At 44.6% G+C, this 25,485-nt stretch overlaps 1 protein-coding gene across 1 annotated transcript in view; it reads right to left on the bottom strand.

Annotated features, from left to right (window-relative positions):
• SND1 (staphylococcal nuclease and tudor domain containing 1) overlaps positions 1–3,709 on the bottom strand; it is a 414,504-nt gene extending 410,795 nt beyond the window's left edge. The window contains exon 1 of the mRNA XM_059171771.1: positions 3,403–3,709. Within this exon, the coding sequence (XP_059027754.1) occupies positions 3,403–3,480 (78 nt within the window). The 5' untranslated portion in view covers positions 3,481–3,709. The remainder of the gene's footprint in view (positions 1–3,402) is intronic.
• Positions 3,710–25,485: the final 21,776 nt, after the last annotated feature.

Below are 25,485 nucleotides of genomic sequence, written 5' to 3'. Positions count from 1 at the left end.
CACTGCCTTTGCAGTAACAGAACAGCTCCAAAATGCTTGTGTCAACTTACTGCCCACTTCCTCCTTAAACACATTCCAGAACCAACTCTGTTTCTGTCCCTTTGCTCCCACTCTCAAAAGCAGACACAGTCTCTATCGTCACCATCATTTTTTTTAAACTGGTCAAATGCAAAGGCTTTTTACAACTTGATTTCTTTTTTTTTTTTTTTAAGATTTTATTTATTTGAGAGAGAAAGTGAGAATAAGAGAGCATGAGGGGAAGAAGGTCAGAGGGAGAAGCAGACCCCCTGTGGAGCTGGAAGCCTGATGCAGAACTTGATCCTGGGACACCAGGATCGTGACCTGAGAGGAAGGCAGTTGCTTAACCAACTGAGTCACCCAGGCGCCCTGCAACTTGACTTCTGAGTTCTTTCTTCTTTAACCTTAAAAAGAACACAGGACTTACTAGAATTAGAAGGTAGAGACTAGAAGAAACTTGCACCGATTTTTGCCCCCCAAAAGAGGAAGGACGATTCCTCTTCACAGCAGCAGAGCTCATACCTATACCGTTTCAGATCGGCAGCTCAGCCTGAGTCCAGACAATTATGGAGGGCTCCCCTGAAAAGCACAAGGCTGATTAGTCAGTGTTCCAGGTTCTACCCCTCTCCCTAAAGGCAGTAACTATTTTCCAATTCACAGGACTATTTCCTTCACAGTTTCCTGTCACAGAACTCCACTTTCATTTGTACAGTTCTTACAAAGCAGTTCCTAGAACCACGGGAAATGATTACTCTCCAGGAAAATACAACTTCGCTTAGCAGAAGAGCTTCACACAGAGCAATTTGCCAGTGGTCGATTCTTCATTCCAAACAAGGCTTCTGCTCCTGGCACAGATCTGCCTGTTGCCCTGCAGTTCACCTGGCTTCCCTCCCTTAAGCCCTACCACCAACTCACCCACCTATTCCTGCAATTTGGTCACAGAAAAGAATAGCAGAATAGACTTTTTGGTGGCTGAATTTTCTTGTGAGAGTGTGTGTGCGCGTGTGTTTAAATTTTTAATTTATTTGAGAGAGAGAGAGCACAAGCTGGGGAAGAGGCAGAGGAGTGAGAAAGATAGGCTCCCAGCGAGTAGTGAGCTGGATGCGGGGCTCAAGCCCAGGACCCTAGAATCACGACCTGAGCCACAGGCAGATGCTTAACTGACTGAGCACCCCCCTAACCTGGTGCCCCACAAGGGCTGAATTTTAAAAGCTTCCTCCCAGATTCAAATGTGTCTTCAACACCACACTCCTATGCATATAATGACCATAAGCACCAAATGAAGTCACTCACCGCAATAACAGCTCCAGGATAAGACAAGGGGTAACATCTAATCTTTCCTCAACTTGATTACAGTCAGCTTCACTTTCCTGCAATTTTGTGGTCAAGAATCACTGGCCCCACCCTCTACTAAAGTCATGCCCTGGAGGCAGAAGCAGCATAGCATGATGTCCAAGAGCACATGCTGTGGCAGACAGACCTGGGTTCAAGCCCCAGCTCTGGTCTTACTGCCAGTGAACGTGCCTGTCCTTGGGTGAACTTTCTTTCTAAACCTTAGATTACACATCTATAAACTGTAACCAATAATACTACCTACTTGTTAGGTTTTATAAGTGAGTGAATACAAACAAAATACTCAACACAAGACACGACCCTTAATAAGTGATTGTTGATATTGAGTATCCATGGGGGTAATCTGTGGGCACGGCCACCTCATAGAATCCAGATGCCCTGGAAGCCTTTAGCATTAATATAAGCAAAAATATATCCAGCCTCATTCCACTCCTACCCCACAAATGAGGGGGACCCTTAAGAAAAATTCAAGCCTTAGTGAAGGAAAAAATTCAGAAAGATCCACTCAGTGGTGCCAATCCCACCACCCTACCACCAAGCGATGCTGTGCTCTTATGGTGAAGGGAAAGCTCAGTGCAAATGAAAAAACTAATGTAAAAGAAGCTACTCATGGGACAGATCAAGATTCAAAGAGGCAAAAATATGTGGACCGTGGAAATTCCCTTCTCCCTCAGCTTCTAATAAATTCTGACTTTCCATTTACACATAAAGGAAAAAGCAATACTGAAAACCCCGGGAATCTCACCTGGTGAGAATATTACTTAAGAAATGAATACATGAGAATTAGGCTGGAGGAAAAAAAAAAATCTCAAAAATTTACACACACACACAAGCTAAAGTACATTTTCACCCTGACAGACAATGAGCCAAGAAAACAGAATGTGTTTTAAACTTCCTGCAACTGCAAAAAAAAAAAAAAAGAAAAAAAGAAAAAGAAAAGAAAAGAAAAAACAACTGTGGGAACTTTGAGAGAAAATGTATGTCATAAAGGATATTTGCTGTTCCAGAAGAAAGTTAGTATTGAGGTCTGAAATGTCCCAAAGTCTATTAGGTGTAGTGGGAAGGAAAGGACATGTTCCTGTTAACAGGAAAATCTGTTAACAACCAAGAAATGTCAAGTTCCAAGATCTGGGAGGGTTCAGGGGAGAACAGAGGTGACAAGGGATAAAGAGAATTTATACTACAAAACTACCAGGGAGCCAGAGGGTAAATTTTTAAAAAATTAGTCTGGCAGGGTTTTAAATTCAAAATTCAAGAATGTAGGGAGTGAGGGGATATAAAATCAGGCAGAATCTAGTGTTGGGGCCGTGGACTGGGAATCGGAACACTTGGGCCCCGGTCCTGGCCCCGTTCCAAGCCACCACGTGATGACCTTAGACAAGTCACTGCCCTCTTCAAACCAGTCTCCTTATGTTTAAGGGGTGAGGAAACAATAACGATCGCTAAAATTCCTACTGGCCTACTACTTAAGGGCCAAAAGGAGAGAGAGAACAAATAGTAAGAGCTTACAGGACTACACACTTAACAGAAGAGGTGGAGAGAAAAGGAATATGAGGGCCAAACAGCGAGAAAACTTGGTAGTAAGTGAGCGAGCGTCAGTGGAAACTGAAAAGCTTCAAGATGGCCAAATGCGCTTAGTTTCAGGGAAGTGCGGATGTCAGGATCTCGAAAAGCTGCACACCGCTCAGCAGATGTCAAAATGGACAGAAGAACGGGGGGATGGGAAGGCAGATAGAAACTTATGATCTCCGTTAATCAATCAAGTCACCGATCTGTCCTGGTAAACAGCAGGTCTGAGTGCCGCGACCACGGAAATCACTGCCACCCCTGGTGCCAGGATGTCCGGGAAGCAAAGTACCAAGGGGATTCCGTGTTGGATACCGTCTAGGAAAGGAATTCCAAGAATGGGTGAAAAGTAAGGAAAGAGAGGAAAGGGGATCTGGGAGACCATGCAGACTGGCGGAAGGGGAAGAGGAGCCAGCCACCCCGGAGGTGGGCGGTGGGGGTCAGTGTCCCGGGCCCCGCTCTCACCATCTTGACGATGCCCCGCTGCACGGTGGGGACCGCGGGTCCCCCGGAGGTGCCGCCGCTCTGCGCGGAGGAGGCCATGTGTGGAGAAGGAAAGGCAGCAAATAAGACGGTGGGACGGCTTGGAGCTGTCAGTGTGGGTGTCGGTGTTGGTGGGAGGCCGCCGCTGCAGTGAGCTGGCCAGCGACGGGTTTCGGGCAATGGACGGCACGGACTCTCCGGGCGCTCACGAGAGCAGCAGCGGGACTGGGAGCGAAAGAGGAGACGCGTTCTCCGCCGCCGCCACACGTTCTACTCGCCGCGCAAGCGTGCCAGAGCGCCACCGCCCTCTAGCCAATTAGCGCCTAGAGCCCGCCGGACCTCAAACCAATAGGCACCCTGCTAGCGGAGCCCCGCCCTTTAGTCAAATAAGGGGAGATATGCTCCAGGAAGCGCTGAAAGAGCTGATTTGCAGTGACGGGCTAAGTATGGGGCGGGACTTCCGGGGCAGCCGTAGTAGGTAGTGTCGGGAGGTGTAGTGGGAAGGAAAGGACACGTCAGCATCTGGCCGCGGGGCGCGGGGGGCCATGGGAGCCCCGAGGGCGGGGCCAGCCTCGCCCTCCGTTCTGGCCCCGCCTACTGCGCTCCGCCCCGCGGGCCACCGGGGAGCCCACGTGGACTGCGGCGGTCCTGAAGGGCTCACCCGGATTGGGGAGTGCGGATTGGGGAATCCGGAGCCATGAAGGCCAAGACCTGAAGGGTTCTCGTACCGGCTGCACACCTACTTCCGACATTTTACCTCCGCTAAAAGTGTGGGGAGAACTTGGAAAAGTCTGAGCATCGTGAAATCCACGGTTGTTGGCGCTGAGCGGCAACGCGGCCGGCCGCCCTCCTTGTCTTGGGGAGTGTGTGTGTCTCGCTCGTATTTGTGTCGCCGGTGTCTCGCACTTGTAAGGCTCTTGTTCGCTGGTAGGAGAAATGTCTCTTAGGGGGTGATGTGCCTTGTGCACGCGGGAGAATGACCCTCGTTTGGAGGCTCTTCCTAGTCACCGATGAAATTGGGGAAAGCTTGGTACCGACGCTCCCTGTTCCCGGAAGAGAGAGTCCCTAGACCGCTCGTGATGAGCCACGCCTCCCCCCAACCACCGCAACCCAGCCCTTACCCGGCCATAGTCTCTTTGAGATAGATTGGGGAAGCCGTGCAGAGCAAGGGCATACAAATGTTTAAATGAATGTTTGGAGACAGCTAATACTTGTCCTGTGCCCGCTATGTGGAGCCAAGAACCTTTCCTTTAAACCACTTGATCATCAAATCTGGCTCTAGGCTACAGACACCACTTCCCCTGTAGCTCTTTTGAGAAGAGGCTGTCTATGCTTCCACACTTTGCATATTCCAGGGTCAAGCTTCGGGGGGGATCAGCATCTGCCTAGGTCCTTAATGCTGTCCCTTGCATCCCATTAATTTGCCACTCTCTTAAAACAACTTTGTGAAGGTTCATTCCACCTGATTTATACCACTATCTCATTAAGGTGGTTGTCTTCTCTGCCTCAACTGCCACCTTGTCATTGTTTGAAATCAACACCTGGTGAGAACTTCTCCACCCAGTGACCCTGAAGAACTTAAACATTTATGAACCTGGCTTGCCCAATACCCTGGAATCTGAGCTCCTTGACCTCATCTTCAGTAAACTTGACCTCTGTGCCAGTTTAGCCACCCTCTTCAGTACAGATGAAGTATGGCAATGGTTCCATAGCTGAAATTGTGAACTCCAGACCCTCCATTCTCTGGTCATAATCACTGACCTTTCTCTCTTCTCATTCAGTTACTTCTTGTATACCTTGTAGAGTTATCTATTGCTGCAGAATAATTTACCCCAAAATTTTAAGTATTAAGCAATGAGCATTTATGATCTCACAGTTTGTGCCAGGCACTGGCATATAGTAGGTGTTTAGTTAATGCTAGCCAAATGTTGATGTGGACTGTACGGGTTAACTGTTGCATGTCAGGATTTCATTCCATCCTCAGTAAAAATATTAAATACATACCATAGTTATCCCTATTTTACAGATGAGGAGAATTAATTTAAATCTGTATGGCTTAGCTGAGTGCCTTTACCTCAAGATCTCTCACAAGGCTACCATCAAGGCATCCGTGGCAGCTGTGGTGTCATGAAGGTCTGTTATCTGACCGGGAGGATCTGCTTCCAAGCTTACTCATGTCATCATTGGCAGGATTCAGTTCCTCAGGAGCTTTGGGCTGAAGGCCTCCGTTCCTTGCTAGTGGGTCTCTGCATGGGCCAACTCACATGGTAGATGGCTTCTATCAGGACAAATGAGAGAGCAAGAGAGGACAAGCAAACCAGTCCTTCTGAACCTAATCTCAGAAGTAACATCCCATCACTTTGGCCATATGCTTTTCATTAGAAAAGTCTCTCCGTTGGGCCCACCCTCAAGGGGAGAGGCTTACACAAGGGCATAAATACCAAGAGGCAGGATCACTGGCGATCATCTTAGAGGATGCCAATCACACACCATTCTTTAGCTTTACATAGAATTCAAAGTCCCTTAACCTCTCTATGTTTGTAATCAGTTCCCTTCTGCTTTCTCCTGGATCCTTGGTTAGCCTCTGTCATTTTTGCCCCTTCCTCTCAGTATCCTCATCCTTGTTGTCTTCCATTGGCATATAGTAAAATAAAAACCAGTCTGTTTTAAACCTCTTTTCCTTTTAACTCCAATTCCACTGGCTCCTACACTCTCACATAGTGATAAGCCTTCTACCTGGGAGAGGTAATTAAAGCCATCAAGAACACCCTTCATTTCCCACACCACATCTGAAAATTTACCTTCCTTCTCATTCCTCATCTTCTCCCTTGTTAAAAAGAAAAAACATCCTCCTACTGCTTAGTTCTACCCCTCCATCTACGTTCTGGTTCTACCCTCTTCACCTTGTCAAGGACTCTCTCTCTCTCTCTCTCTTTTTTTCATTTAAGTGATCTCCACACCCAGAGCGGGCCTTGAACTCACAATCCCAGGATCAAGGTTCATAAGCTCCACCGACTGAGCCAGCCAGGTGCCCCAAGGACTCTCCTCATAGATAATTCCCTCTCCTGTTTTTATAGCTTCTCAGGTAATCCTGGACTCTTCTTGTTAGCATTTAAATATTCTCAATGTTCTTCCATAGTGAAAATAAATAAATCTTTCCTTTATTCCACATCCCTCTCTTTAGTAGATCTTCTCCCCTCACCCCACAGGCAAACCCTCTTGGCGAAATTTTTTATGTTTGTTGCCTCCCTCATCTTCACCCGCATTCAATCATCAGCACACTGCACTCTATTGCTCTTATTAATTTACTGAAACTGTTCTCTTGAAGGTCAATACTAACCTACTCACTACATTCAGTGAATAATTTTCATACCTCACTTCGCTGAGCCCTCTATAAAATTTGACAATATTTGTTCCTTGAAATGCATTTTTCCTTCCCATATTCCTCGTATTCTTCCCATCTATCTAGCTGTTCCTCCTTATCTCCGTTGTGAATGACTCCTCTTTTGCTTACTCTAATATGGATGTTCCTCTGGCTTCTTCTCAAGGCATCTTCCTTTCTAATTGGAAACATTCTTCCTAAGACATCTTCACCACTCCCCTGACTGCATGCTAAAGATTCCCAAATATAGGCATATAACTCCTGTTAAAATCTCTCTTGAGCTCCAAATCCTGTGTTCAGCAATACTCTGGATATCTGCCCATGGCTGTCATCTTGGGAGTTGAAATTCAACATGTCTCACAAGGAACTCAGTATCTTTCCTCCCAAACCCACCCTTCCCTAGTAAGCGTCACAACCCAAATAATGACACCAAAAGTTACCCAGTTGCAAACCAGAAATCTGGAGATCATCGCTTTCCCACTTCTTAGTCAACCTCTGAAATCTGTTAGATCCACAGGGGCATAATCAATCACACGTGCCCTGGAAACAGACCACCAAGTTATATAGTGTCTCTATTTGATGGCTGCATCTTCTGTAAAATAAAGATGATAATAGAACCTACCTCCTAGAGTTGTTCTGGTCTTGAGGGTTACATGAATTAGTATATGTTAAATACAGAACACTGTCTGAATCATCTATGTGTTAAATGCTTCATGGTAATTATTAAAAATCTATTGCTTAAACTTGGCATATTGACATATTTTTTATTTGGACTGCTAGACAGGCTTATAATAGAGTTCCCCAACAGTAGTCTTCCTTACCCACACCCCATTCATTCTTCCTGCTGCAGCCAAGGTGACATTTTTTTTAAGTTTTTTTTTTGTTTTTTTTTTTTTAATTTGAGAGAGAGGGAGCACACACGTACAAGGGAGAGAAGCAAACTCCTTGCTGAGCACAGAGCCCAATACAGCCTTGATGCAGAGCTTGATTCCTGGCTGGACCCCACAACCCTGAAATCATAACCCAAGCCAAAATCAAAGAGTCAGACACTTAACCAATTGAGCCACCCAGGAGCCCCAAAGTGACTTTTCTTATGCCACTTTCTCTTATCCTCAATTCCCTCCTATGATTTCTTCACACCAGATCTCCTTTCATAGTACTACTGTCAAACAGCTACACAAGCCAAGTGAACTTGGTTTTGTTCTCTCTAAGAAGCCCTCCTTTGCCTTCAGGCATTTTTGCATACTTCCGTGTCTGCCCCATCACTCTTTCCACCCCTCTGTCCTCCTCTCCACCCCCACTCACTTCACAGGGCTACCACCTCTCCATCCTTTAATTTCCCACTTAGAAATCACAGTGCCTCCCCTGAAAGGCATTGAGAAGAATGACAGGTTTACTTCTTTTTTCCTCCTATTTTTGGTCTATCAAGGCACTTGTCAGATTGGAACATAATTGTCTCTTTGCCCTCTAAAATGCCATGAGACTCAGTCTGATTTATTTACAGTGGAATTCCCTGCCCAGTGTCTGGTACAGATAGCTGGTCAGTCAATATTGGTTAATAAATGAATGGGAGAAAAGTATTATCATACACATTTTACCTATAAGGAGCTAGACACTCATGTAGGATGTTTGTTGAAGGTCACAGAGCTAGTAAGTGGCTGACAAAGGATTTGACACCAGTTCTTGTGACTCTAAAGGTCAGGATCAATTTGTTTTTATAGGAAAGAAAGAGACTTTGCTCTTCCTTAGAAGTAGATTCAGGTCACTTCTGTGCCCAGGCAGCATCAGACCGGAGTGGTGAACTGAGCGTTGAGCAGGTGTAGAGGTGAGAAAGCCTCACTTCCTCTCAAGAAAGCTAATACAGGAGGGTTTGCTAGTTTGGAAACATGGAGGAGATTGCTTCACTGGTTTCTGTCAGTGGAATGTAATAAGAACTCTAGCTCCTGGTCCTAATTGTACACCCCAATCCCTTGCTTGGAGCCAGGCCTAGAAGTGCCTAAGCTGTCTCTCAGTTATAAAGCAGCTCCTTGGAGAAGGATCAAAATACAGATGCGTGTGGATGGGGTAAAAAGCCAGAGTACAAATTTCTTTCCCTCCAGCAGCCCTCACTCCCACCCCCACACAGAAAACACACCTGCTGTAAGATGTCTCTAAGTGGTCCTCAGACAGGGCTCAGGTGTTTTATATCAAGGGTGCCCTGAATATATATATATATTTTTTTGAAGGATCTATGTTTGTGACTTTTATGTATAATGGCAAGATTTTGAAAATGTATTTAATTTTATAATGTTTACCAATGATTTATTTACAAGCTATTTTCTCAAATAAGTAGAGCTGCTTACAAAAAAAGAGAGAGAAAGAGAGACTTCAGGTCCTTAAAGGTGACTCCTTCTGTGTGGTGGAGAACACGCACACACACACACACACACACACACTCTAGAGATGGACAAGATTCATTTAAACAAACAAAACACCTTGTTTCCTGTACTCCTTTGAGAGAAATTTTTCTTTATTTTTAAGACTATTTCTTTTCTTTTTTTTAAAGATTTTATTTATTTGTTTGACAGACAGAGATCACAAGTAGGCAGAGAGGCAGGCTGAGAGAGAGAGAGAGGAGGAAGCAGGCTCCCTGCTAAGCAGAGAGCCCGATGTGGGGCTTGATCCCAGGACCCCGGGATCATGACCCAAGCCGAAGGCAGAGGCTTTAACCCACTGAGCCATAGAGGCGCCCCAAGACTATTTCTTTATTTGAGAGTGAGCTTTTTCTGCTTTTTCTGCATTACATGATTTAATCTGTAGACCAGCCCTATGAAATGGATATAATCAATCTCTTTCTACAAAGGACAGTAATGCTTACAAGAGGTAAGCAGGCAACTCTAGGTCAAGAGCTAATAAGGGATGGGGTCAAAATTTGAGCCCAGAACTTTCTGACCATAGTCTGCTCATAACTATTTGACTAGCCTGCTTCTAAGATGGCCAAACAGGCCCTCCTCACTGGAGACCAGCACATGTAGGATCTAGAGGCTGGGCGAAGGAAGAGTTTTCAACTCTCTAGTAAGCTTCCTTTGGGGAGAAAACTCACGGCTAGAGTAGCTCCAGCCTCCGTTCTTCTTGACCCACCTCCAATTTCAACCCATCCCCCCACACCGATAACCTGGTGTTCTTTCTAAACTGCAAATCTCGTCACACAGAATCCCTCCTCAACACTGCAGTGGCTCACTTTCTGTTTCAAGATGGTTTCAACTCCACCGAGTAGGACACGAGGTCCTTACCATCTGGCCCTCACCTACTTTTCCTCTTTCTCTTCCTTTTTCTCCTCCTCCTTTTTTGAGTTTGTTGTGGACTGAATTGTGTCTTCCCCAGATTCATATGTTGAAGCCCAGACCCCCAGAGTGACTGTATTTGGAGACAGTGCCTTTGTGGAAAAAATGAAAGTTAAATGAGGTTGTAAGAGTAAGACCGTCCCCTCACAGGGTTGGTTCCCAGGACCCCGGGATCATGACCCAAGCCGAAGGCAGATCTCTTTCTCTCTTTCTCCCTGCAGATGCACAGAGGAAAGGCCATGTGAGGACACATTGAGAAGATGACCATCCGCAAGCCAGCAAGAGAGTTCTCAGCAGAAGCACCTTGACAACTTGATCTTGGACTTCTAACGTCCAGGGCTCTGAGAACACATTTCTGTTTTTTAAGCCAGTCCCTATGTGGTATGTTGTAATGGCCATTCACACTGACTAATACAAAGTTTCACTGCACATTTACTTAAAAGAAAAGCCTCACAAACCCAAGTTGTCCAGATCAGCCCTCCACGTATGCTCTGCCCAACACAATTGCCACTAGCTACCTGTGGCCGATGAACCCTTAAAATTTGGCTAGTGCAACTGAGGGACTGAATTTTTCGTGTTACTTAATTTTAATTAATTTAAGTTTAAACCACCCCATGAGGCTAGTGATTAACGTATTACACAGCACCGGTCTAGGTCATTAAACTTGAATCTTGATTAAACTTAAATATCTGATAACATCATTTTCTACGTAAGTTTTAAATTAAGTGCTTTCTATATTCCTCATGTATTCCAAAACTGATTAAAATGCATGGCAACATAAGGCATCATTAAAAAAAAAAAAACTTAAGAAACAACAAATAAGTATATAACATTAAAAGAAGAACTTAAGTCCTCTTCGGAAAAAAAAGAAAGAAAAGAAACAATTTATCCTGTGCTTGAGACTTAGACATTGTTTCTCAAACCTTATGAACCTTAGAACAAAATTCATATCAACCTAAGAAAGATAATATATTCTTCCCAATTGCCCTCTCTACATAGTACGTCAACATAAAGGATTTATAAAGGTGTCATGTGCATTTATGCAACTATATAATTATTTGGGCAATGGTTTCAAAACTTTTAGTTAATGAATGGACTTTATACCCTGTCCTGTTGTCATTTGAGGGTTAGATCAACCTTAATTCCATTCTCCCAAACGCTGTTCATCAGTGCCTCTAGGTTCTCAATAGCCTTAGATAATCGTATATTGATTTTTCTCCAGCTACAGCCATCATTTTAATCACCATCATGTTTTGTCACCTTGGACCCTCCCTGCCATAATTGAACCTCTAAGAAAAAAGACATAAGGACAGCTCCAGCCAGTGTGCCTTCTTTATCACAAGATAGCTTGTTGCTCTGAATCACGGTCCCCTCTCTGCAAACTGAGACGATCAAGCTAGGACGGAACAGAAGGATTCCTTTCTCTCTTATCCCTGCAATCCTAAAGTCGCTGGCTAGCAAACTTGAGAGTTAGGAACGTTTGAGCAAGGAATAGCAAACTACGTGACCCACGGGCTAAGTATATATTTTTCTTTCACAGATCAAGAGGTTGGAGGCGTTTGTTCAGAAGCTTAACCATTTCAGGGTGGGCATCTCCGTAATCCTCCTAGCTTTTCCCTTGTGGTTGCAAAATACCTGCTTCAGCTCCAGAAACTGTAAGAAAAAGGCAAGAAAGAGGAAAGAGACCAGTACCAGAAATATCTGCCCATTTTTATCAGGAAAGCAAAAGCCTTCCCAGAAGTCCCTGACCTAGGCCTTCCCCTGCTGCAGGAAAGGTTGAGAAGGCTTTTCGGTTGCCAAAGGAGAAGGATTCCGGCATGGGTGCTGGGACGGCCTGAGCACTGGGCATCTTCTTTGCCTCTGGCCCTGGTCAGCCCTTGCTGGAGCTCTGGCCTATTTCTAAGCCCTATTCCCTTTCTCAAAGGAAAAATACCATCCGCTCCTTCTTTCTAGACTAAAAAAGCCCAAAGCAGTAAGCCTGTGTTTCATCTGTACTGTCTCTGGACTTTAGCCCTCCCTATCACCTCCTCTACAAAAGGCCCTGCCTCTGTGGAGTGGAGGGATCGTGGACTCCCTCCACTGTTCTGCCTTCTCTGCCCGTGGAAAAGCCTTCTGTCTACTGCAGGCCAGAGGCACGTGTTGCATTGCCCTGTGTGGCTCACGGTGGCCCCAGCAGCTCTTACTGTACCAGAAACCTCAGTCTGATTGTACCCAGGGCCCAATTCCCTCCACTCAGATTGCCCTTCTATTTGGTGCAGTTACCGCTTTTCCTACAAAATCTTCTGAGACACCTGCAAATGGAAGTGACTTCCGCCTCCTCTGTATCCCAGGCCCCGTGGGTTCCACCTTCCCCGATTTCTGCGCTATACTCCTCCTGTGTCAGAGTTATTTGTGCAACAGTTGAGCTGGCCTGGGAGCTTGTAACAGGCTCCTATGAGTCTTGTTGGTTTTTGTGCTCCCTGTAGGCCCCGCACTGCCTTATAAAGGATAAGCACTCAGTAAGTGTGTTTTGAATAAAACTGAAGTAGTCAGTTTGTTTGAATGACTGAGATGACTGATGTACTTTTCTCTTTTCGTCTCTAATTTCCATCACATATTTTTTTGTGTTTTCTGGAAATTGAAACTGAGAATGTCTGGGTATTTCAGGCAGAAGCTGGGATTATAGTGGGGGTTGTCATCTTTGGACAGCTCTAGACACAAGATAGTTCATCTGAGGTGTGAATTTTTTTTTTAAGATTTTATTCATTTATTTTGACAGAGAGAGAGATCACAAATAGGCAGAGAGGCAGACAGAGAGAGAAGGGGAAACAGGCTCCCCACTGAGCAGAGAGTCCCATGCAGGGCTCGATCCCAGGACCCTGAGATCATGACCTGAGCCAAAGGCAGAAGCTTAACCCACTGAGCCACCCAGGTGCCCCTAAGGTGTGCATTTTATTTAAGTCTTGCCCCGATTGCCTGTGTCCCCGCCTCTTCTGGAGCCCTGGCCACCACATATGCATTAACTTCTGTTTTCCCCTTGTCTTAGGGTAGACCAGTTGCAGAAACAGAAGAACTCACAATTGTTTGGTGACTTGAGTAACACAGAGGTATAACCCTCTCTCACAGAACAGCCCAGTCACATAGTCACCCAAGGGCCCAGGCTGGCTGCAGCTCTTCTAGCCATCAGCAGGGACTCCAACAGACCTGTCCTTTAGAGTCAAGAGCAAAGGAATGATGCAGAGACATTTTGTGGAAGAGAAGGATGATGAGATGGTCACGTTGGACATTCTCAATCTTGCACACAAAGTTAGAACTTAGAAGTCAAAACACGGGATGAGTCCCTGTGGGAGCCATGGCCCCAGGACTAAAGATGAGGCCCTTTCCGGAGAGTCTGTGGCCTGGAATAGCCAGCAGCTGATCCAAACCCAGCCAGGACTCTCGAGCGGGTTGGCATGTCCCCACCAGGACAGCCAGGGTCAGCTGTTAGCGTAGAGGAGCCCAAGTGATCAAGAGGAAGAATGGCAAGAGGTTAGGATCAGGATGAGAGGTGATGGTGCGGAATGTGGGGCCAAGAAGAGGAATAGCGGACTGGGCCCTGGGCTTGGGGAACAAAGACAGGGTAGCTGGAATGTGCGGGGTTGGAGCTGCCAGCATTAAGCGACCAGAGTCTAGGCAGGCTTGACATCTGCTGGGGGTGAAAGAGCAGCGGTGGGGCTGGGGCAAGAGGACAGGGTTCAGGTGGCAGCTTGAAGGGACTCATGGTTGGGGTCTGATCAAGGTGAACTCCAGGACAAATGGGCATTTTTAAAAAAAAGATTTTATTTATTTGACAGACAGAGATCACAAGCAGGCAGAGAAGCAGGCAGAGAGAGAGGAGGAAGCAGGGTCCCTGCTGAGCAGAGAGCTGGACTCAGGGCTCGATCCCAGGACCCTGGGATCATGACCCGAGCCGAAGGCAGAGCCTTTAATCCACTGAGCCACCCAGGTGCCCCATGAATGGGCATTTTTATCAGGTGCCCTTTTCTGGATCTCCTCCAGCTTAATTCACTCAAAGGACAGCTATTTCACGTAAAAGTACATCCTACTTCAGCCACATTCCACACAAATGCCACAGACACACTCTGATGTCAGAAAATCACCTCTGTTTTCTCATTACCCAAGTCTTTGTTTCACGTATTCGAGAGTGGCATAAATTCCAATATGATATGATTTTATGAAAAGGCAAGATAATTCTAAAATTAGAATTGTTGCTCAGCAGAGAGCAGCTAATAGAGTTTGCTCTCTTATGAGTACTTCAGAGGACAGGATGTTGCTTTATGCTGCAATTCAGACAGGCTAAACGACCATCGAGTTCTGTGATGTTTACACGCCTTTTTTTTTTTTTTTTTTTTAAAGCATCTTTCTCAGTACAAGGCTTTCGAGCATTTTTCCTCTGTCTGGAGCTCTGTCCCTGCAACAAGAAACAAAATGGAAAAACTCTGCCTTCTGGGAGCTTCCCTTTTAGTATCAGAAAACTAGTATGGGATGATTATGATGCCTGAACTTTAAATTTGGATTAGAGGTATTTGCAACCAAGGCAAAAATAAAAAAGACACATTAAGGTTATATACGTCTCCCTGTCTGATTAAAGGAAGTGCACTATTTTATGGGAAGAGACAAACTTTTCCCTTGACGTTGAATTCTGGAAGGTTTTTATTACATGGCTCTTACCTAAAGAGTAATCAGTGGGTAAGATAACGGGTGATGTTTTTAGGAGAGTTTTGAAAAACATGCAGAAGTGTGGCTCTTTCTTATAAAAAGTTTATATATAGGGGTGCCTGGGTGGCTCAGTGGGTTAAAGCCTCTGCCTTCAGTTCAGGTCATGATCCCAGGGTCCTGGGATCGAGCCCCACATCAGGCTCTCTGCTCAGCGGGGAGCCTGCTTCCCCCCTCTCTCTCTGTCTGCCTGTCTGCCTACTTGTGATCTCTGTCAAATAAAAAAAGAAATAAAAATCTTTTTAAACAGTCATATATAATCTAAAGGAATACTATTGGATAGTAATTCAGTGAGAGTTTGATAGGACACTGCAATCACTGTAAAGAAAAAAAATATGCTTGAAAAAAAGAGGGCAAATGTAACTAATTCTTTCTTTCCAGGTACTGAGAGTCAAACAAAACATTTAAGAAAGGGAAATTAGACCTATAATATTCTAAATGGGTCAAGTGAAAATAATATTAAGGCATTCACTAACACATACCATTTTGCTGAGGGAAGATGTATGGGGAGGCTGTACAATTGGATTCCCTAAATTTGACATGACTCTGACCCTTCACTAAATCCTACGCAATCTCTTTGTAAATTGGTTCAAAGTGTATAGAGAATAATCTGGATGTATACGAGCCTTCTAAAATTGCTCAAGACTTTCCACTTGGCAATTCCACTGTGGGAAATCCCCAGGGGAAAAAATGTCTCAGGTCAGGATGGGAGGAGTCCAAAGCAAGTGTTCTGACAGAGGGGCAGGGAGTAAGGGTACTGGGATTGTCAGAATATGAGCTGTTTGTGAAACGTATACTTTGCAAAACTTGCAAGTTACTTAATCTCTCCAAGTCTCAGTTTCCTTATCTGTAAGATAGGAATAAAAATAGAACTCTTCTCATTAGGTTGTTCTGATAGCAGATGAGATAATGAATGAGAAGTTCTACTCACAGTGCCTGGGATCTAGGGAGCTCTTAATAAATTTAGTGAAGGGGCGCCTGGGTGACTCAGTCGTTAAGAAGCTGCCTTCGGCTCAGATCATGATCAGAGGGTCCTGAGATCCAGCCCCACATCAGGCTCCTGCTCCACTGGGAGCCTGCTTCTCCCTTTCCCACTCCACCTACTTGTGTTCTCTCTCTTGCTGTCTCTCTCTCTCTGTCAAATAAATAAATAAAATCTTTTTAAAAAGTAAGTTTGGTGAGAATGATAATGATGATGATGGTGGTGGTGGTGGTGGTGGTGATCTTGAACATTTGAAGTCACTCACAGTCCCAAAGATATGAAAACAACCAAGAAATGTATGGTATGTAAACACAATGAAATACTAGGTAGTTATTAAAAATGACATGTGTGGGGGCGCCTGGGTGGCTCAGTGGGTTAAGCTGCTGCCTTCGGCTCAGGTCATGATCTTGGGGTCCTGGGATCGAGTCCCGCATTGGGCTCTCTGCTCAGCAGGTAACCTGCTTCTCTCTCTCTCTCTCTGCCTACTTGTGATCTCTCTCTGTCAAATAAATAAATAAAATCTTTTTAAAAAATGACATGTGTGTAAACTGCCTTTATGGTGCAATGTAAAAACCAGGATGTGAAAGAATTCTGCGTATTGATTATAACAAGGTAAGAAGAAATATCAGCATTAAAAATAACCCAACAGAATTTTTTAAATATTTATTTATTTGACAGAGAGAGAGAGATCACATGTAGGCAGAGAGAGAGGGGGAAGCAGACTCCCCGCCGAGCAGAGCACCCAATGTGGGGCTTGATCCCAGGATCCTGAGATCATGACCTGAGCTGAAGGCAGAGGCTTACCCCACTGAGCTACCCAGGTGCCCCAACCCAACAGAATTTTTAACAGAGCTTAATGATCTGTCAGTTTGCTAGCTACTGTCTAAAGTTCATAGCGAATTCTTTTTCAACTAAACCTAGTTCTCAGAGCCAAGAGATTAATTTCTTATTTTGAAAGAATCATTATATGATCATAAAAATCATTTTCTTATTTTATTGTAAACTGTAAGACACCAGGAAGACACCCCAAACAAGGTACAATTTAGTGATTTATCACAAAGTGAACACCAGTATAATTACCACCCAAGTCAAGAAAATGACAGCAGCATCCCCAGAACCCACTTTCCTAATTACTGTTCTAAGTATGTATCTCAAAATGCTATAATTCTTTGTTTTTAAAAATTTATGACTGCAGAAAAAAAAATTATGACTGCAGTTAAACAATAAGTATTCCTTCCCGTGGCTTCTTTTGCTCAACATCACGTTTGCGAGACACATATATGTCGTTTCATGTAGCTGTTGTGTGTTCATCTTCATTGTTGTATAATATTCCATTGTAGTGACTATACCACAATATAGTTATCCATTCTACTTGGATGGGTATTTGGTTTGTGGCAGGTTGTACGTTCCAAAGATGGCCACAGCCATATCTCTCAACATATGTGTTCTTCCTACAAAGTGACCTTGACCTTCTTCCCAGTAAGACATGGAGTCTATGTCTCTCCCTTTGAATCTGAGTGGGCCTTTGCTCAGCCTCTGCCAACAGACTACAATGAAAATGATTTCTTAAGTCACTTCATAAAATATGCCTTGGATATTTGCTACCTTGTTCTTTTGGGATGCTTGCATTGGGAACCCAGCCACCATGCTGTGGGAAAGTCCAAGCTACTGCAGAGAGAGGGTTCATTCATGTGTTTTTGGCCAATAGCCCCAGAGGAATTCCTGCCAATAGCTGGCATCAACAGCCAGATGCAAGAGTAAAAAAGCCTTTAAATTAGTCCAGGCCCTCACCACTGAGTCACAGCCTTCAAGCCTCCCAGCAGAAGCCACATTAGTAGAGCTATCACCTCTAGACCCTTTCTTTCTGAACTCCCGACTCACAGAATCCTTAAGCATAACAAAATGATGGTAGTTTTATGCTTCTCTGTTTGGAGTGGTTTAAAACACAGTAACAGTGTCTGGAGCAGTGCTGTATGCAATTTTCAGATATTATAAATAAACATTCGTGCACATGAATGTCTTTAGGGAAAAATCGGGGGTCATATGTTGTGAATATCTTCTTTTTTAAAAAAAGATTTTATTTATTTGACAGAGAGAGATCACAAGTAGAGAGAGAGAGGAAGCAGCAGGCTCCCTGCCTAGCAGAGAGCCTAATGCAGGACTCGATCCCAGGACCCTGAGATCATGACCTGAGCTGAAGGCAGAGGCTTAACCCACTGAGCCACCCAGGCAGCCCGTGAATATCTTTAACTTAGGTGAATAATGCTAAGCTTTTTCTAGAGCATTGTACCAACTTAGATTCCCATACAGTAGTATCTTATTATGGTCTTAATTTGCATTTCCCTAATTTCTAATGAGGGAAATATTAAATGAGGATTGGCATTTTTATTCATTTTTTTAAAGATTTATTTATTTATTTGACAGAGAGAGAGACACACAGCAAGAAAGGGAACACAAGCTGGGGGAGTGAGAGAGGGAGAAGCAAGCCTCCCACAGAGCAGGGAGGCCAACTCGGGACTCGATCCCAGGATCCCGGGATCATGACCCAAGCCAAAGGCAGACGCTTAACAGCTGAGCCACCCAGATGCCTCATGGGTTAGCATTTTTACATATGTATATCTGGCATTTGGTCATAAAGATATTCTCCTGTATCATCTTGTAGGAGTTTTATTATTTTACTAGTCATATTAATAGTAACAATCCCAGGAGGTATCTGACATCATTTCATTTGTCTTCCCTCACCTCATCTTTTGGGATTGTAGCCATTGACATGCTATCCTAATCCAAAATGAGGTAGGAGGGTGAGAAAGGACCTAATTCTGGAAATATTCTCCTGCTCCCAGAACTTAGAAATTCTTAATTGTAAGCCAACTGATAAAATAAAACTCCTATCACCCTAGAAGAGTGAAACTCTTTATTCTTCAAGCAGCCTGGTCCAACTTAATCATTTGAGACCCAAACTCTGTAAAACTCTCCCCATCTCAGACCTCTCCTCCAAACCAAGTTCTATTTGAGCCTGTGGCTCTCCACCTATCTCACTATGAGAGCCAAACAAGCAAACTTTTCCATTCCCATCTAGTCCCTGTGGCCAGGACAAGGTGATAAACTCTTCTGAACTCTGGATTCCCAGATTTAGGGGCAAACATGAGGGTGTCTACATTTTAACTGTACTTTAGACCTTTACATCTTATTGTTTGAGTTCCCTTGGAAGGCAAATGGTTTCTCTTCTCAGGAGTTACTACCCATGGAATTGCAGTGAAGTTAGATTTACAGCCTGCTCTTCTCTAAGATGTGAGACCAATTTCTTCTTCCAAGCCATGACAGACCAATGGGAAAATCTGTTCAGTTACTCTAGTGTTAACTGCTGCCCAGTCTCCCCTAATAATTCATTTCTCTTCTTCTCTTCCCCCCATTCATCTTTTCTCTTACTTAGGACTCCTTGACATTCCTAAATGACTTTATCTCTTTCCCCAAACTAAAAATAAACACGTTGGAATTAAACGCCTCCAATACAAAAAGTCCACCCCCAAGCAATTTTTTTTTAATCCCTTAAGATTTTCAACCTAAAATGTAAAAACTTTTTTTTAGGGCCAAGAAATGCAAGAGACGAAAAAGGAGTCAAAACATAGCAGGAGCATAATAAATGCTCACAGAAAAGGGTAGCAGTTGGTTAGGAGGTCGGCAGTACAGATGAACTTTTCCCCAGCAAGGCAACGAGGAAATGCTTGGGTGCTCACAGGGACCCTCACCTCCCTCCTGCCCCCAGCCTCCATAGAAAGAGTGTTTTTTAAGGGTCAGCACCCCACAGGGAGTGTTGGTTGTGTGACACTAGAGAAGAGCCCAGAAGTTCAATTCTAATCACTCATTCAGGGATATCAACATCTAATCACTCAGTGTGGCTACTCTGTAGGACTTGGTCCCGCCAGTCCTGTCTGCTGGCCAACACAACCTCGAGTGCACCCTGGGAAGAAAGCAGATTGCTTCTCCTCAGTAACAACATGATTGATAGTTACACTTTCCAACTTCAAGATCAGAATTGCCCTAGGTGAGAAAGAAGGAATGGGAGTGAGTCCCACGTGACTGTAAGCCATCAGCCTGGGAAAAATTGCAAAAGACTTTGTTGCAAAAGGTTTTTTGGGGGGCATCTGGGTGGCTCAGTGGGTTAAGCCTCTGCCTTCGGCTCAAGTCATGATCTCAGGGTCCTGGGATTGAGCCTCACATTGGGCTCTCTGCTCAGCAGGGAGCCTGCTTCCCTCTCTCTCTGCCTGCTTTTCTGCCTGCTTGTGATCTCTATCAAATAAATAAATAAAATTTTTTTAAAAAGAGGTTTTATTGTCTACTGCTTCATGTTTACAAGACTCATTTATGTCGGTATTTACTCCTTTACTCAGGTGTGCCTGCGTAATCCACGTGTTCCTCATGTTTGACAACAAGGAAGCTTTATGTTTCCTTCTATTGGTGTGTAAGCAAGGTATAAACACGACCTTTTATTCAGTCTCTACAATGCAGCAGGCATAGTACTAGATATTTTAATATATTATCATAGAATCTCATGAGATTTCTTTAAGAATCCCAGGGAGGAAATGTTTCCATTATATAGACAATAAACTTGAGGCTCAGGAAGACAGGATTTCAACCCAGGTCTGTTTGACTCCTAAATTCAAGCTCTTAATCCTTCTCTTAGTTAATCCTTTTTTTTTTTTTTAAGATTTTATTTGTTTATTTGAGAGAAAGAGAGAGCATAAGCAAGGGGGTGGGGAGAGGGAGAGGGAGAAGCAGACTCTCCGCTGAGCTGGGAACCTTATACGGGGCTCAACCCCAGGACCCCAGGATCATAAGCCAAGCGAAAGGCAGAAGCTTAGCCGACTGAGCCACCCAGGCGTCTCTATCAGTTAATTTTTATTCATGAATCATTGTTTCGGAAGCCTCTTGGAGTCCATTCCACCCCACCCAAAGGTTGAAGTCATTGTCAAAAACTTGTTCCATTTAATAACATTCACCTTATCTGCCCGTTCTTTTTTTATTTCTCTAGGCCTCTTGCTCACCCGTCCGCTTGCTCACCCGTCTTTTATTTTCTCCACCAAATGATCCTTTTTATTTCGGTCCTAGAAACAAAAAATCTGGAAAGATGAGTCACTGTTACAAGCCACTGTGGCAATTCTCTGCTTTCCTCCTACAGAAACTGTTATCTAGCTCCTTGGGAAATTTTTTTCCCCTTTTATCTAACTTGATTGTCCTTTCTCTGCCAAGAGATTTTCTATTCCTACAAAGTAGAGCTTAGAGGGAGTCTCTCTTGTAAACTCTTGGGTTCAGACAGAGCTGACCATATCTGAGAAGGTTTTGAAGTCCTCAGAATAATTTTATTTTATCTTATTTATTATTAATTTGACAGAGAGAGATAACAAGTAGGCAGAGAGGCAGACAGAGAGAGTGGGGGGGGGGAGCAGGCTCCCCGCTGAGTAGAGAGCCCAGATGTGGAGCTTGATCCCAGGACCCTGGGATCATGACCTGAGCCGAAGGCAAGGGCTTAACCCACTTAGCCACCCAGGTGCCTCCTGGGAATGATTTTTAAGGAGGAGACTCACTTTAATGGTCCTTGCTGGTTCCAGTCCCATCTCCATTTCCAGGGCTTTTGCCCCCTCTTGGGGATTCTTTCCTTCCAGATACTTGGTGATCAAACGCTGCCCTCTGGCTACCCAGCAAAGCCTTATTGGCAGCCCAGTGATTGGCCTATGACCTCTTTCTCTATCCCAACTGATGTATTCTGGATGTCATAGGATAGTCAAGGTGTTTGCAGGAGGCAATCAGTTAAGTTGAAGGCTGTTTATCAGATGGATCCTGGACAGCTCCTGATCTCCTCCTTACTGGGGCCTAGAAATTCCAGGGAGAGACAGGATGAACCTAAAATGAGTTCTAAAAGCACTTATAAGAACATGATGAGCAGGACGAAGTGGTGCTGGCCCCATGGAGTGGTCTACCAAGAAGTACTTGCAAGTGAGGGTGAAAGGAGAAATGGCATGTTTGTGACAGCCAATTATTGCCTTGCTGCTCTAGAGTCCCTGCCCAATAAGCAGGGTAGAACTCATCTTGGGGACCAGACAGGAAGTACAGAGTGGAAGATGCTCTCTTCTTGGGATGTGGCCAGGAAGGGCCTGGTTATCTCTCTCCAGCTCCAGTGCTAAGAGGTTATAGTAGAAGAGGTCCTGGTTAAAACAATGGACTCAGTCTTGCTATGGGTTGAACTTTGTCCCCCCAAAATTCATGTGATGGAGTCTTCAACCCCAGTACCATATGATGTGACTGTTTGTGGAGATTGGGTCATCGCAGATGTAATTAATTCAGTTAAAGTTGAGTTATCCGGGAGTATGGTGATCCTCTATTCCAATATGACAGGTGTCCTAATAGAAGAATGCCTGTGAAAGGACAGATACACAGGAAGGACACCATGGGAACACTGGAGTCATGCAGCCATGAGCCAATGAACAACCAGAAGCTAAACGAAAGACTTGACACCGATCCTTCCCCAGAGCCTCAGAGGGAGTATGGCCCTGCTCTTACCTCAATATCAGACCTCCAGGCTCCAGAACAACAAGCCTCCCTATAACAAGACAAAATGATCTACAGTTAGTTTATTCATAGAAAACTGACAAGTAAGTGGCAAATAAGTGGGAGAGTTTGGACTAAATATCAATTTTTCTAGCCCTCCACATGCTTGCCAATGGTGTCCTCCCACCATATCTTGATGGGTCAGGACAGAAGATGCCAGGGAGTCAAGAGCATAGATTTTCTCACGTCTTCTCTTTCTCATTCCCCTCCCACATACTACTTCTTCCTACTCCAAACTGTTCCCTTTCATCTGCTACTCCATGAATTTTTAAAAGGTGGGAATGAATTGGGAAAGGAACGATTTGAAAGCTAGGAGGCAAGACTCACTTGAGCATTTTCATTCCTCTATTCTCTCTCTACATCTTTGTCAGCTGCCTACGGAGACTAGAGCTCAGGGGACTCACCCTCTAGTGCAGAGAACCCCCAGCATCTGAGGGAGATAAGCTGCCATCTTCTTATTTGAATTGCTTGATATCTCTGTGGACTGACTTGGTATCTCTTTGGAATGTCATTCTCTTGCCTTGTCTTCTCTCTCGACGGGGGTTCTCCCAGTACTCAAGATGTGTGAACTCAGAACCCTAAGGAAGTTTACTCTTTACAGACTTGTTTTGCTTCTACCCATCATCTTCATAGACAGATACCTTTCTTCTTCCCCATGGCTCTACCAATAGCTCCAAAATCAGCTTCAATTTTTTGAGACCGGGGTGATGAAGATGAGGGCAAGTAGAAGAATGCACAAGAATCCCCTTCTCAAAAACAGCATGGTAAATGAAGTGAGCCAGACACAGAAGGACAAATACTGCATGATCCCACTTATATATGGTACCTAGAATAGCAAATTCATGGAAAGAAAGTAGTGTAGAGGTCCAAGGGTTGGGAGAGGGAGGAATGCAGAGTTACAGTTTAATGGGTACAGAATTTAGGATGAAGTTCTGGATGGGGAATGATTGTAGTGGTACAACACTGTGAATGTTATGGCTTAATGCCACTGAATTGTACACTTAAAAATGGTTAAAATGGTAAGCTTTATGTTATGCATATTTTCATGCAACGGGGAAAAAAAGGACGAGAGGTAAAATCAGCATTTTTAACTACAGATTCTACATAATTACAATTTTTTCTGAGTTAGTGCCTTTGAGCAATTATGTTAAATAATTTGATATTTTTACTGTTTGTTTTAAAATAAATTCCCTGTTTTCTCCTTAAAAAAAAAAAAAAGGAGAATTCTATTCTCAAATCCAAGCTTCCTCCAACAGTGGCAACAATACCTAAAAGATTTTACTCTGTTGGATTCCAGAACCTTTTTTTTTTTTTTACTTTCTTTTTTTTTAAATTTCTTCTCAGCGTAACAGTATTCATTGTTTTTGCACCACACCCAGCGCTCCATGCAATTCGTGCCCTCTCTAATATCCACCACCTGGTTCTCCCTCTTCAAAACCCTATAGCCACGGTCGCCAAACTGTGGAAAGAACCAAGATGCCCTTCAACGGATAAGGAAGATGCGGTCCATATACACTATGGAGTATTGTGCCTCCATCAGAAAGGATGAATACCCAACTTTTGTAGCAACATGGGCGGGACTGGAAGAGATTATGCTGAGTGAAATAAGTCAAGCAGAGAGAGTCAATTATCATATGGTTTCACTTATTTGTGGAGCATAACAAATAGCATGGAAGGCAAGGGGAAGTGGAGAGGAGAAGGGAGTTGACAGAACCTGTCTTTTCAATTCCGTCCCTGGAGGCAGAAAGATGGTGATGCAGGAGAGGGTTGGGGAGGATGTGGCGTTGAAAAGAGACCTGGCGCCTCAGAACGCTCGCAGATGCCAGGTCTTGCCCAAGTCGGTGTCTCCTTTGCTGCTTCTGACCTGGGGCTGACCCGCCTGCCAGTCAGGCCGCTCGGGCTTTCAGGGCAACTGTGAGGAGGACAGCCTGGGTCACCCAAGGTTAACTGTCATGCTGTGTCCCCACCAAGTGCAGGGCACTAGGCAGGCTGTAGGGGGAGCCCGCGTGCAGACCCAGCGCTCCTCCGGGAACTTCATCAGTGGGGTCCAATAGTGAATCAGCCTTCTCTCCAACCACCGTTCGGTCGGAACAATTATTATACATTAAATTTTCAAAAAATGTAAAGAAAACTAAGAGAAAAAACTCAAGGGACCAGGATGCTGAAGAAAAACCGCCATGGTGGGTGGAGTGAGTTAGGGCTGCCGTCAGCAGTCTAAATTCTGGACAAAGAGAGTTAGAGGGTCAACAGAGGCTTTCCCTGAGCATGAGTGTTGTGTGTCTTCCAGGGAAGAAAAGGGGGGCTGTATGTGGAGCAGCGTAGGGAAGGCTAAAATCATTGATTCCAGGTAGTGGAGACTTGAGAGTAAGAGCAGTTTGTTGTGGGACCAAGAGAGGACCTGAGGACCAGCCAGGAAGGCGGAATCAGGCAAGCTGAGGATGGCGGTAAAGGGCGGCCAGCTGGGACTAGGGCTGAAACCTGGACCATGCGTCGCTCAGAATCAAGTTATTGTGTTGGATGGTGCCAAGCCAGAGACAGTAATGAGACTTTCTTTGTGTCTACCTGTCTTTACATAGCTTGATCTCTGGGTAGGGTAGTGACTTCTGCTGGGCTGAGCGGCTATTGCTTCGGAGAACTTTGGAGGCACAATAAAAGTTAGAGCTCTGGATTTCTGAGACAGAAGTAAGATCTTTATCTTTGGGGGGGGTGTGGAGCGGGTGGAGTTTTCTTCCCAATTGCCTTTGGGTCTTCCTAAACAATGGAAAGTTACCCAAGCTGGAACACTGAATTTTCTTCTGTAGGACCTGCTACAGGTCTAGTTTTAGTGATGACTAGCTTAAATTAACACAGTCCTCTCTCATTCTGTCCTAGGCCTGGCCAACCCCCCACAACCTTTGGAAAGCATACAGGCAAAGACCTTGGATCATAGATGACTTTTGTTCTTCATCCCCTCTCTTTCAAAAATGAAAAACTTTTACGATATTTCAAAGACAGGAGAAAGATAGCCACCCACCTCTCTCCCAGGTAAGGTAACTCTA

Source organism: Mustela lutreola, chromosome 4 (assembly GCF_030435805.1).
Source record: "Mustela lutreola isolate mMusLut2 chromosome 4, mMusLut2.pri, whole genome shotgun sequence".
Lineage (NCBI taxonomy): Eukaryota > Metazoa > Chordata > Mammalia > Carnivora > Mustelidae > Mustela > Mustela lutreola.
The sequence above is the reverse complement of the archived record's forward strand: the minus strand, read 5'-3'. Positions and strand labels throughout refer to the sequence as shown.